Genomic DNA, 12,774 nt, shown 5'->3' with positions numbered 1-12,774 from the left:
ATCAAAGTGAGCAATTTTCAAGCATAAAGATTATTAGATTCATGCCAACATCTAATCATATTACCTTTGCAAAAGTAAGCAAATCAAGGGTTTGAAGAAAAATTTGAATTCTTCAGAAGAAGCAACTCCAAAATCCAATTAGATTATCAAATTTTCAAAAGAATTTGGATGAGAAATAAAGAAAATTAAGGGTTTGAAGGAAATAAGTTCAATATTCTCCTCAAATTCGCCATTGATAACAGTTTGAAGGTGTAAATTTTGCCTTGATACTCCCCAAAATTCGCCTTAAGGGATAAAAGAAAGACCGAGGGTTTAAAAGAGGCAATCAAGAAGTGCAGCATATTTTCCAAGTTCGCCATTAACAACAAATTGAAGGTTTGATGATCAAACAATAAAGCTCTTTATATCTTATCATACTCAGAAAGATTCACCATTGTTCATATGTGGATCTTCTTAAGGAAAGAAAGATCAATCAAATTTGCACATGGACTTCTTAAAAATCTTCCAAATCTACACTACACCTTGTCCAGAAGATTATCAAACAAGACAAATTTGAGGAAGATACATATCAAAAACTCATCAAAGACCATCCAAGATAGCAAATTGAAAGTGATCTTGCCTAAGGAAGAATAAACTCTGCCCTATCAAGAATAAACCCCGCCCTACCAAAAAGAAAGCAATCTAAACTAACAACTACTACAATCATGATCAATAAGCTAGAGGGTAACAAATTTAGGGTTTGATAAATATTCTAAGTTCTTTATCATTTCCAAACTCGCCTTGGAAGAGAAAGATTGATTGATACACATGTGATGATCTTCCAAATATGATACAAACCTATCCAAAATTTGTAAATTATGCCAAGAAGAAGACATTCGAAGTTGAAATATCTCACAAAACGTGGCAAGACATGATCCAAATCTTCCTAGGATTGGACAAATAACACATCACAAAAAGATGGAATAAACTTTGCCAAAAAGATGTGACAAAAAGATAAAATGTCTGATTCATCCTGAAATTCACCATGTGCAGCAAAGACAACAACTTCCAAAATTCACCAAGACAAAAGAGATGCATTATTGTCCAAGCTCACCAAGACATAAAGATTCATCGAAAGATGATTGTCTAGAAGTTCTTCCAAGAATCAATCCAAGACAAGAAGACACGTAATTGTCCGAACTTTCAAACCCCAAGGCATGAAGAAATTGTACAAACCCTTGCAAGTTTGTCAAGCACAAGTTCAAATTCATTCCAATTATTTAGAGAAAAATGAAATATGTGAAGATACCTAGCCAGACCTGAAATTTGAGGACAAATTTGCCATAATAGGAAGATAAGATTCCTATCACAATTTACATGAAATTAGACTAGCAAGTTGGAAGATAATTTTACTTTCCAAAATTTTTAAAATTATTATTTTCAACACTTAGAAATTTTTAAAATTCAAAATTTCAAGAAAGTTCTAAAAGATTCCTGGATAAAATCAATTTTTGAGAGAAGAAATAAAACTTTCCATTTTGGAAAGATTAAAACAATAAAAAATTATTTACAAATAAAAAAATAATAATAATAAAACAAATCAAAAGGTTCTAAATTTAAGAACCCTAAACTCTATATATTTTCAACCAATTCACTTTTCACAATTCATTATTCAGTTTGAAAATTTTGGAGAGCTCTGAAGAGAAGTTTTCTCTTAAAGTTTTGAAGAATTGTCCAGAAGTAAAAATTTCTAAGTGCTAGAGGTCAAGAAATCAAGAAATTTCTTTGATTTTAGGACAGATTTTGATAATCAAAAGTACATTTTAGTCATAAAGAGGATTCAAAACTTCAATTTGACTGAATTTCCACACCCTTCTATCTTAATTTTATCAATTTCTTGACCAAACCCTTCACTTTCAATCTGCTTTTTTTAAATTTTAACCCTTTTTTAGGTTGAAAGCAAAAATTTTAGGAAGGAGAATTAAATTCTGAAAATAATGTTAAGTTTCATGTGTTTTGCAGATAGCAATGAAGTTCGCCGACAAGGGAGTGCAACAAGAATCTAAAATCAAATCCAAATGGAAGAATATCACCAACACAGATCTCGGGCATGTCGACATGGAGGAGTTCAAGAAAAGGATGTATGGATATGATGGACACATTCTTACACCGATTGCTCGCAAGATGATGCAGAATGGAATTGTCCAGGCAGCTAGGTTTCCACCAGCCAAGGAATGTACTGAATTGATAGTCGAATGTGCTTTGCACTATAAAGCACATTCGAGAGAAATTATTGCACCAGATGGAAGAATCTTGGCTAATCTTTTAGAACTGTCCATCCAAGAGACCTTTGGCATACTAAAGCATAGAAAAACCACCTATAAGACTAAGGAGCAAGCTCAGAGTGTTTATGATAGTCAATCTGAACTTTGTGTTGCGAATGTAAATAAGTTTTGGCTAGAAAAGAAGAGACCTCGAGGAAAAGTACCGAAGTATTTGTTGTGTCCATTATTCAAAGAAGAATATAGAGATCTTATCCTACTGTTGAATCAAGTAATGGGCAACTCTAAGGGTCAATTGTTCCAAATATGGATGCATTATTGCAAGGATGAGATCACTGCAGGAACCAAGTTGTTCAACTGGTCACGTATAATTAGTGACAATCTTCATGAGCAGTTGATCAGCTTGGATAGGACGAAGGCTTTCCACATGAGTTCATACATAATCTATCTATTGCTTGCAACCTACAGATATTCAGGAATTGATCTGTAAGGGTGTAGTAGGGAATGGTGAGAATGAGTTCAAGTCATATGATTGTTATCCTCAGCTGCAACTTAAGGATAATTTCTGAACTCATGACACATTCCTAATGTACGTCACCAGAACGCTGCAGGGAGGCACTCACAACTGACATTCTCATGAATCTAAAAGTTTGATCAACAAATATAGATCTTGGTTTATCCAGTTTTCGAAATTCACCTATATCAGAATACAAGGTTTCACCAGTCGTCCTTACCGATTGCCAATCTATCCAACCAACAGGATGGTCCTACTAGAAGTTCTCAGACAATTGGAGACATATCAGAGTTTTAAAAGAACAAGGCAGAAGCCAGTTGTATCTTTTCCATTCTTTATTGGAAATATGGAAGAATCTTGTTCAGCACAGGCAGTTGAAAGTGTCAGGCTAGAGATGCAGTGGTACCCTTTTACCTTCTACCAATCTAGAGCTAATTTAGATCCTCACCATAACATCAGATCAACAAAGGAAGAAAGATTCAGACATATAGTGGATATAGAAGACTATTGGGCAAATGCGGAAAATGAATTTGATATCAAAAAAAGAATGTGTTCCAGGCTATCAATAAATTTCATCAGGATAACCGGACCTTTCCTTGTGCTCGATCAGCTAGAAGATGACAGAGAACATATTCAGCCCGACTTTGATGAGCATGCACCCCTTTCTCATATCAAGTGGTCAAAGCCAGATCATGCAGACTTAACCATCCTAATGAAGCCAGCCATGAAATATACTAGGTGGTGGGTTGGTCAGCAATGTCAAAGGTTGAATAGGAAAAAAGTAACTTTGACTTATAAACTGATGGGAGTAGCAGAAGGATATTCTTCAAATGAAGAAGCAACACAAAATGCCAAACCAAGGGAGAATGCTAAAAGGAAAGGGAAGGCAATTGAAATTATAGTACCTGTTCAGAAAAAGCAAAGAATAGAACCATCTCATTCTGCCACATCAAGGAATGAGAAATACATATTAAATATTGATGAATCATTGGTTGAATAAGAAATTTCTTCTCTAGTTCATAGAGAAAATGCAGAACCAACCCATCAGAAGGATGATCAACCACTATCTCCTACTAACACGAAAATCCTAGAATCTCAGCATGATATAGATATTGAAGCAGAAGGAGGGTTTCAAGAAGGAATGATTTTCGTTCCTTGAGGAATTGCAAACAAAAGATGATCAAGAAGTAGAAGTCATTGAGCAGCCTACTGTTCCTACATGGTTGAGGGAAAGATTAAAAATGAACACACAAGCAGTGGAAGAGCCAGAAGAGGATGACATGGTTGATTTCTTAGCCAGATTAGAACAAACTATTGTGAAGAAGCCGGCTAAAAGATTTTCTACCATCCAAAGAGATGAGATAGACAATCGTACAATACAGATTGCAGTGCCTAAAGTAGCCAAAGCAAAATGGTACATTGGTCTACACAAGTATGAAATTACCACCTTTGACTTGGGACCAACTACAAAGGCACAAGCAAAGGAAGATCTAGACAATTTAGTCTCATCCATAAAGGCGCAGTTGGATGAAAAAACAGAGAAGAAGCAAGAATACAAGAAAGAAGTGGAACCTCTAAGAGATTATATTCGGCACTGTGCTACCAAGCCACTTAATCGAGCAAATCCAGAGACTCCTACTTTTGGATTCACAACAGGTGATCAAAGTTTCTGAGCAAGATGCAATAACAACCAGAGAAACTAGAGATTGGATAGAGAATATAAAAGAAGAAACAACAAGTTCATAGAAGCGATCACATCAGCATATGATCAAACTTCTTTGCTTTCCAAGATTGAAACTTTGGCAGAAATATGGGTTGATTTCCAAGATGTTTGAGATAGAATCATTCCATCCCTTAGAGAGCTGAGAGGAATCAATCTCAAGAGTTGGTCAATCAAGAGATAATTGAAGCAGGGGTTGCTTATGATTCTCGCGGTTGGCTCTGGACACTGGTTGCACAGAATGAGGTCTTGGAGAAGGTGGAAGTTGACACTGACAAAATAGAGGAGCAGATAAGGGCCATTCGGGATAAGACTTGCCTTATAGTTGCAAAAGTACTTGAGAAAGAAACAATCTGAGATAGGGATATGCAGTTGGAGAATCTGAAGATCAAAATACAGGTCATCTGCTTCGCCATCTCAGGACCGGTCTTGAAGAGCCACTTGGCTAAAATATCAAATTTCCTTTCCATTAGGGGTGCCTTTTAGAAGCATCAAGTAGACTAGGATATCACATTTGCTTTGTGAGTCGATGACTTGGAAGGATTAGAATTCAAAGTTAGCCTATTGCCACACGTCTCCATGGATGAGATTAACCAGATTGTGTCCAGGTTCATCGAATATCAAAAGAAGGGGGTGCAATCCTAAAATATAGCATCTTGTGCCACTTGTCTTATGTGCAGTTAATCATAGATTTTATTTCGGGAAACCCTAATTAAGGTTTGGTTGTTAGATCTCAATCATTGATCTCTTAGATTTTTTCTTTCAAAACTCTATATAAACCCCTCTCATTCTCTCATTTCATTGTTGTGAAGAGTTTTATGAGATTATTGCACAGAGCTATTTGAGTAATAAAATATTCATCATCAGTATTGTTTTGAAATATTTTTATTGCTAAATGGTTGCATGGTTACATACTCTCTTCAACAATTAGATTAGATTTGTTTAAGTAATTTGTTTTCAAGTTGCTAGACGAATGATAGATTTGATAGTATTGATTGGTGAAATCTTGCTCATACTTTTGTTGGATGGATGATTTCCTTTCAATGTGCAAAGTTAGTCTGGGCTATTTTAATATAGATGTTTAACTTCTACTTGGAATGATATTGTTCAATTGTTGGTATTCTTCCTAAGTGTGAAAACCTTAAGCTTAAACTTAAAAGATTGCACCCGCTTTGCGTAGTTGTCCGAGTGTGGTGAAACAGAGCGTCTTTTTCGGTTTCACCCAGTCCTTACTGTCTCTTGAGTTCATAGGAATAACTTCGTAGTATAGAATCCCTAAACCTTCATCATTTTTATCTTTTTTTTAAGTCGTCAATTGAAAATCCAAAAACAGAGAGGATAAATTGTTAAATCTACCTAAGTTCAACCTATGAATGATTTGAGTTTGCACGTAAGTCCCCCTTGAGATTTTCAGCACAGACTATCCAAGCAGCTATCCCACTAAAGTCGCTCGTTCGCACATATAGACCTTGGAGTCACCTTGTGGTTTTTCTCACAATCTTGGCACAAGTAGTGATTTTGTTCAAGAGAGGATAGAGTATCCTTGTCGTATTTTATACTAAGTGTTTGGTATATGATAAAACGTACACCAACAAGACTGAAGTAGGCCATCTTTGTTAAAAATAAGAAAAAAGATATTCGACTGATCTTAAAAAATTGTTGTCTAAAACACCATTTTCCTTTTCCCTCAAGTCCATTTTTTCTTGTATTCATAAAATAAAATCACCTGCCAATGCCATGTAAGCCAAATAACTTAGGAAATCAAACATGCTTTTATGGCACCATCAAATACCAGCATATACGTATGAACTTGTTGATTGATAGCATCTTGCATCACACTCCATGATTCAACATCAACACAAGTTTGACTCCAATCCCAGAGGTTGGAAACTGGAAACATGTGAACTTGTAAATCTCTGTTGCTAACTATAAGTTGCCTTTAAAATGAAGGTGTAAAGTGCTCACATAGCATCATTCATTCACTTCCGCATAAGTATTGTTCCCGAAATTATGATATTCCCAGAAAATCTCAAACCTATTTCTACAATGAATACTACCTATGATTAAAGCTTATGCATATATTAGCTTGCAACTTAAATAATAGCATTATGTGAGGAGAATATAATGACAGTCCAAATTTGTTCACCTTACTATAACATCCATAGGTTCTGTTTATCACTAACAGACTACAGGGCATTGAAGATAGTGGGAGAAGCCCTTAAAAACAAAACTGCAAACATATGCCTACACATTGTCCGCTGTATTTTCTCACAATAGTCAGCATGAAAAACTTGGCATGCCCACCAAGGTATTTGCGCGCCTTCCAACATAGTACAGTTTTGACATTTTTACATAATTGATAACTACCTAAATACAAATACGTGACAGATAAATTTAAGCTTAACTATATACAGACATGAGAAAAACTGGAAATAAGAACATTAACCAGAGAAAACCAAGAGGTATATTTACACAGCTACCGCACTATCAGGACAACACTCCCGTATTTGATGAAATCATGCTACTGTCAACCATCAGAAATGACTTCAAAATGTTATTGAGATTCTTGTTAATCCAAATATTATGACCCGAGGAAATACATCTAAGCTTCTCTCCAAATAATAACACTATATTCTTCTTTAGTTTCTTTTTGTCACAATGACTGAAACCAATCTGAACTTGGCTAGCTGGAATGTCCATCTCTGGGACCTGTAAGGCATATTCACATTTCAGGGCAAGCATTTACACTTAACATGAGCTGAGGCACCCCTTATTCTGCACCCCTGGAATTCAGCAACTTGAAATGATGAAATTTAGATTATATTTCATTTCAGTTTCAATCTGGCCGTAGATTCAGAATCTCAGATCCACCTTTCAAATGCACCAGAAATAAGAATGATGATCTCCTTGACTTCCTTGGCATCATTCCATTTTACAGGTTAAATAAAAGCATTCTCAAGAGATCAACACTGGACAGCATAAGATCAAATGAAAAAATGCATAGCTTTACAATCTACGCTGTCTTTCATGATAATTGGTAATCACAATTGAATCACCGCGCATGATGACACATGCTACAGACAGTCATAGAACTCAAATTTGCAAATGTACAATGATTGCAACTCCAACGAGCTGCATTATCTCCATTTCTACTTGAACGGTTCTTTGATGTGCCTACCTTTAGGAATCCACCTTTGCCCTTGGTGCTACTAGAAGCCTTAGAGGTACTAGTTCTGCTGCTAGCTGATTGTGAAATAGTCACATCTGATAAGCCATTCTCCAATGCTCGAACAAGATTCTCAAAATAATTACGAGTTACACTGGACAAGAGAGGATAAAAAGAATCAGTCAGTGTCATGCAGCTGGATCACACCAGAAACACACATTTCAAGCATACAATCAAATTCCATGTCAATCATTCAATAATCATAGAAATGATGCTTTATGCAAAGACGAGATTATATATAGGAGCATGATAAAAAACATACAGATAAAGAAGACAAGCAATGGGAGGTGGCTTTTTGGCCATAGCAAGAAGTCATAAAATATCTTGTCTATGGTTCCTGGTTGGAATTTGAATTCGCCAACCATAAAATTTGGAAAACCAAATTGAGGAAAAAATTCATTTAGATCAACGTGAAGTTTGAAAAATATAGATCTTTACAATATAACAATTAGATTGTCTAATTTTTAAAATTCAAATGTATTTGTACACATTTTACCCCAAAAAAATCAACTACAAACTAACAAAATTAAATTTCAATACAAAACACACTATATAGAGAAAAAAAATATTTAAATACTTAAAATATATCATTATTTTCTTAAATTTCTTATTAAATAAATTCTAGTTAATTTAAAAATATAAAATCTAGAGCATAATGGTGACTACTTCAAAAATATAATTTCAATCTTTTATAAACTGATAACTGAAAGAGGTAATGCTAATTGTGAAAATAAATTTTATAATAGATGCCAACTAATAATAGTAAACTTAGAAAGTAGAAAATTAATTTAATAATTTATGCAAGCAACTTTTTTATTATATTAAATTCAGATTTACCCATAGAATCATCACCCAGCCTCCTTTGCTAACTGTGAAACGTGGAAAATTGTCTCATTAAATCATTTGGACGCATCTGAGCAACCATTATCAGAATATTTGTTTCAGCTTAAAAATTTATTCCATCATACAAGACATTTAAAAAAAAAAAAATCTGCTGCAGAGTATGAGCTTGAAAATGGTCTTTGAAGAGAGAGAGAAGACCAACGAAGGGTGCTGAAAAATATAATACCTCCATCATTACTCCAGTCTTTAGAGTGTTTAGAAATAGGAATGCTAATATACCTAGCCTTGGAGAGGTGACCAAATGAAAGTTATTACGTGACAAAACGACCCCACATTGCAATTCTACAACAACTCTACAATGAATATATTCAGCAAATCATTCATCAAAGATAGGAGAAGCTCAACACTCCCTTGCAAATGGCTGCCTATGCATTGAACCCAAAGTAGTATGTAAAAAGGCATGGCAAAATTACACCTATATAGGACGCTGAGGTGAAGGCATGGATCATGAAAGCTAGTATTGAGTAGACAAAATTTGTCACTCTTAGGGGATATTCTGAGTAGAACAAGATATATAGGGAGACTATTGCACATGAGGACCCAATCTTGTGGTGGACTATGCATGAGCCTACTTCTTTGACCACCTCTTTACCCATTGTTTGTTGTTCAAAGTTTCTAGTTTTTCTATTGCTGAGAGGAGCTAGTCCAATTATAGCTCCATCCACTCCACTAAGAGAAACAGACTTACCTCTAGGAGTGTAGAGAAGCTTGTGGTTGTATTGGTGTTTTGCATCTCATTAACCGCAATAGACTTACATACAAGGAAAGTCTAGCATCCTGATGCAATGTAGAGCCAAAGGAGCCAACATAGGTTGATGATAATGCTAAACAAATAAGGCTGGTTGGTATTGGTTTGGAGAAGCTTGAATATATGGAGTCCAGCAGCTCTAGTGATGAGGAGTTTGGGGATAATTAGAGGCATATCTTCAAACCATTTTGTCATTTTGAGCATCGTAATCATCATTATGAAATTTTAAATATGGTATAAATTCTGAATTTGACAATTTCACTGTTAAGTGTTAGCCCAAGGTTTGTCGTTGCACCAAAAGATCAACCTATTAAAGCCCAATACAAACACCAGAGATAAACAAACCACGGGAGGCAGTTAAGCCATGTCATGAATCCACGTGCGGTGCTGAACAACCAAGGGGACGAAGGCACCAACCTTCCAAAAACTCCCCCCTCCCCACCACCCTAGTGCAACCAAGGGATTCGAACCCATGACCTAACCTCTAATACCCACTTGTTCACCCAAGGTTTGGCATTGCACCAAAAGATCGACCTGTTAATGCCTGATACAAACACCAGAGATAAACAAACCACAGGAGGCGGTCAAGCCATGTCGTGAATCCCCGAGGGCGGCATTGAACAACCAAGGGGGCAAAGGTACCAACCTTCCAACATTAAGTTCAATTCAATCATTGCAATGTGTTTATTGTCTAGTAGTTTACTTAAGTGTGCCAAAGTTTCATTTGAAATTCTTATACTTATACATCTTTTTATAGCTAATTTTTCACATACTATATGTATTTGCACTACCCCCTTGCCGCAATCCGCCCGCCATCTCTAAACTTAGGCTCTTGGTACACGTCCCTGAAACTTGTCACCCCATCAAGAAAGTCCATCGAACTATATAAAATAACAAATATATTGATGAAAAGGAGGTGACTATTTCTAGAATTCATGAACCAATAGTTGTCATGTTGTTCATTTGGCTGTGGCAGTTTCCCATTTTTTCATGTGCATATGTATATGTATATGTATATGTAATGACATGTTTCTCATTGGATTAGTATTGACCTCTGAAAAACCTTTAGTGACAGCATTTCATAAGCTTTATGCCCCAGAGCAACAGCAGACAGCCAAAGCAAACAAGGCATAAACTGGCAGTCAATTAATTAGTATTTTCAATGCATTTCATTTGATTCACATCCAACAGCAAACAACAAAGAATTAGCAAACAGAAACTAGCAAAGGAGTTACAAAGAGCAAAGAACGCTTTCTGCATGCATCTATCTGTTGCTGAAAACAGACTTATTTTTATCTGCCGCTCAAATCACCAACCATTTGAATTATCTTTTGTTGTCCATATGAGTTGTTCCTTTTAGGGTTCCATTATACAATCACTTAAATTCCAGTGCCCTTTATTTGTAATTGATATATTTGTATTAATTTTTTCTATTTATATATATTACAGTGCCCTTTATATGTTTGTATTATCCAACGTAATCGGGAGACACATCTCTAGACCCCTAGGACACATCCACGGGACCGGGACGCATCTCCCATCTCAGAGACGTCTGTCTCTAGAGTTGGCGAGGTGTGCAGGGTTAAAAGGACATCTTGCAAAGTTTCCCGTGAGATAACTGAAGCCTCCGGCCAAAAATAAGGTCAAACGATAGAAGGAACAAAAAATATGACATTATTACAGAAAAATTAGGTGAAAATGCGGGCTCCAAAAGTGACTTGACCAGAAACGCAGGTTCCAAACGTGACACGACCAAACATTCATCTGCAAACACAAACATGCAAAGCCAAGGTACTTATTTCAATGCCTATATTTGTAAAGTTTCATCTCTGTAAGGGATTCGATGCTCCCTAAATATTTACCGAGGTATTAGAATTCTACAACAGTTGACTACGGATTTAACACAAAGTCGCCTTGCAGGATTGCAGGAAACATCATAGAGCCACCAGCAACTATATCAACTAATAGCGATGGTTGTTAGTCAAAGCCATCATATCTCCAAAGATTATTTTGCAACTTGCGTATCAGCAAATTGCAATTTTATCAGTCCTATTGTGACCTTTTCACACATCACCCCATTGCGAATTGGGACCCCCTACATTTTTGTCCACCTGGTTGTTTGCTTCTGAGTTCCTAGAAGTCTGGCAATGATTTCTCAAAGTTTCCAAGTGTTTGAACATATATTGGTGATTTGTCCTAAGTTTGGAATCAAGCATCGTCTGCTTTTAGGGTTTTTGTTCTACAGACTCAGGGAGAGGAAGTTCGCGATCAAAAGGATAGTGAAATTTGGCCAAGTATGGAAAAGAAAAAGCTTTCAAAAGGGCCTACCAGTTAAGTTTTTTGAATGCTTTTCACAAACTTACTACTTTTAGTAATTTCTATTTTTAGTAAGTTCCACTGTGTCTCCGTTTGGCCTAATTTTGAGTTTGGATGAAATTAATATTTTTAGCAATTTCTATTTTTATTAAGTCTATTTTTAGTGAGTTTCATTTTGTCCCCGTTTGGCCTAATTTTGAGTTTGGACAAACTTACTATTTTTAGCAATTTCTATTTTTAGTAAGTCTATTTTTGGCAACAGGTAAAAGTTAACTGCATCTAAAACAAGAATATCCAGATCCAAGTCCGGTGGAATGAAAGAAGGGTCCAAGGCAGCAAAATTTTGATTAAGGCATGGAAAAATCATCCTCCACCCCCAAAGTGCGCCAAGGAAGTCTCTTGGAGCGCAAACCTCTAGGAGAGAAGGATTCTTCCTCAATTCAAGAAAATTCCTCCTCCACTGCTAAAATGCGCTCAACTTCACAAAGTGACTCAAGTCACCAAAATTCAACTAAGGCAAGGAAAATTCCTTGACCCCCTCCAAAATGCGCCTACCTCTCAAATGGCATGAGATGATTAAAATTTGACCAAGCATGGAGAAATTCCTTCTCCCAGACTCAAGTGCGCTCATGAGCGCAATTCCACCATGTGCAGGGATTTTGTGCACAAGGAAAAATTCCTCCTCATGCCCTCAAATGCGCTCAAGGGTGCAAATCTACAATGCTCAAGGATAAACGTCAAAAAGCAAGGATCTCACCCCATGTTTAGAATGTGCCCAAGGTAAAAGGTGGCATTAAAGATAAAATTTGAATGCCCGAAATAATATTTTTAATAAAAGGGAGGCATGGCACAAATAATTCAAAGCATAAGTAATATTTTGGATAAGATATCATGAGTGGGGTCAATTGAAAAGACAAATCAGATTTTCTCCCAATAATGGAAACCCGAAAGATGTTTTGGAAAGTATTAAATGAGATGCTAAGAATACTCTAGCACCAACTAGACAGCAAACAGGGCGAATTCTCTATTTAAGGGGGCCTGAAGTTTCATTTCTCACACTGCAGGTTGAAGGATACAAGCAAGAAC

The 12,774-nt window shown here is 36.1% G+C and overlaps 1 protein-coding gene across 4 annotated transcripts in view; it reads right to left on the bottom strand.

Annotated features, from left to right (window-relative positions):
• Positions 1-6,912: 6,912 nt before the first annotated feature.
• LOC131070369 (probable E3 ubiquitin-protein ligase ARI8) overlaps positions 6,913-12,774 on the bottom strand; it is a 161,743-nt gene continuing 155,881 nt past the window's right edge. For all 4 annotated transcript variants that reach the window (XM_058005872.2, XM_058005871.2, XM_058005875.2 and 1 more), the window contains one exon: positions 6,913-7,815. In XM_058005872.2, the coding sequence (XP_057861855.1) occupies positions 7,548-7,815 (268 nt within the window). In that variant the 3' untranslated portion in view covers positions 6,913-7,547. The remainder of the gene's footprint in view (positions 7,816-12,774) is intronic.

This window comes from Cryptomeria japonica, chromosome 3, assembly GCF_030272615.1.
Source record: "Cryptomeria japonica chromosome 3, Sugi_1.0, whole genome shotgun sequence".
In the NCBI taxonomy this organism is placed as follows: domain Eukaryota; kingdom Viridiplantae; phylum Streptophyta; class Pinopsida; order Cupressales; family Cupressaceae; genus Cryptomeria; species Cryptomeria japonica.
This window is presented reverse-complemented; position numbering and strand designations above follow the sequence as displayed.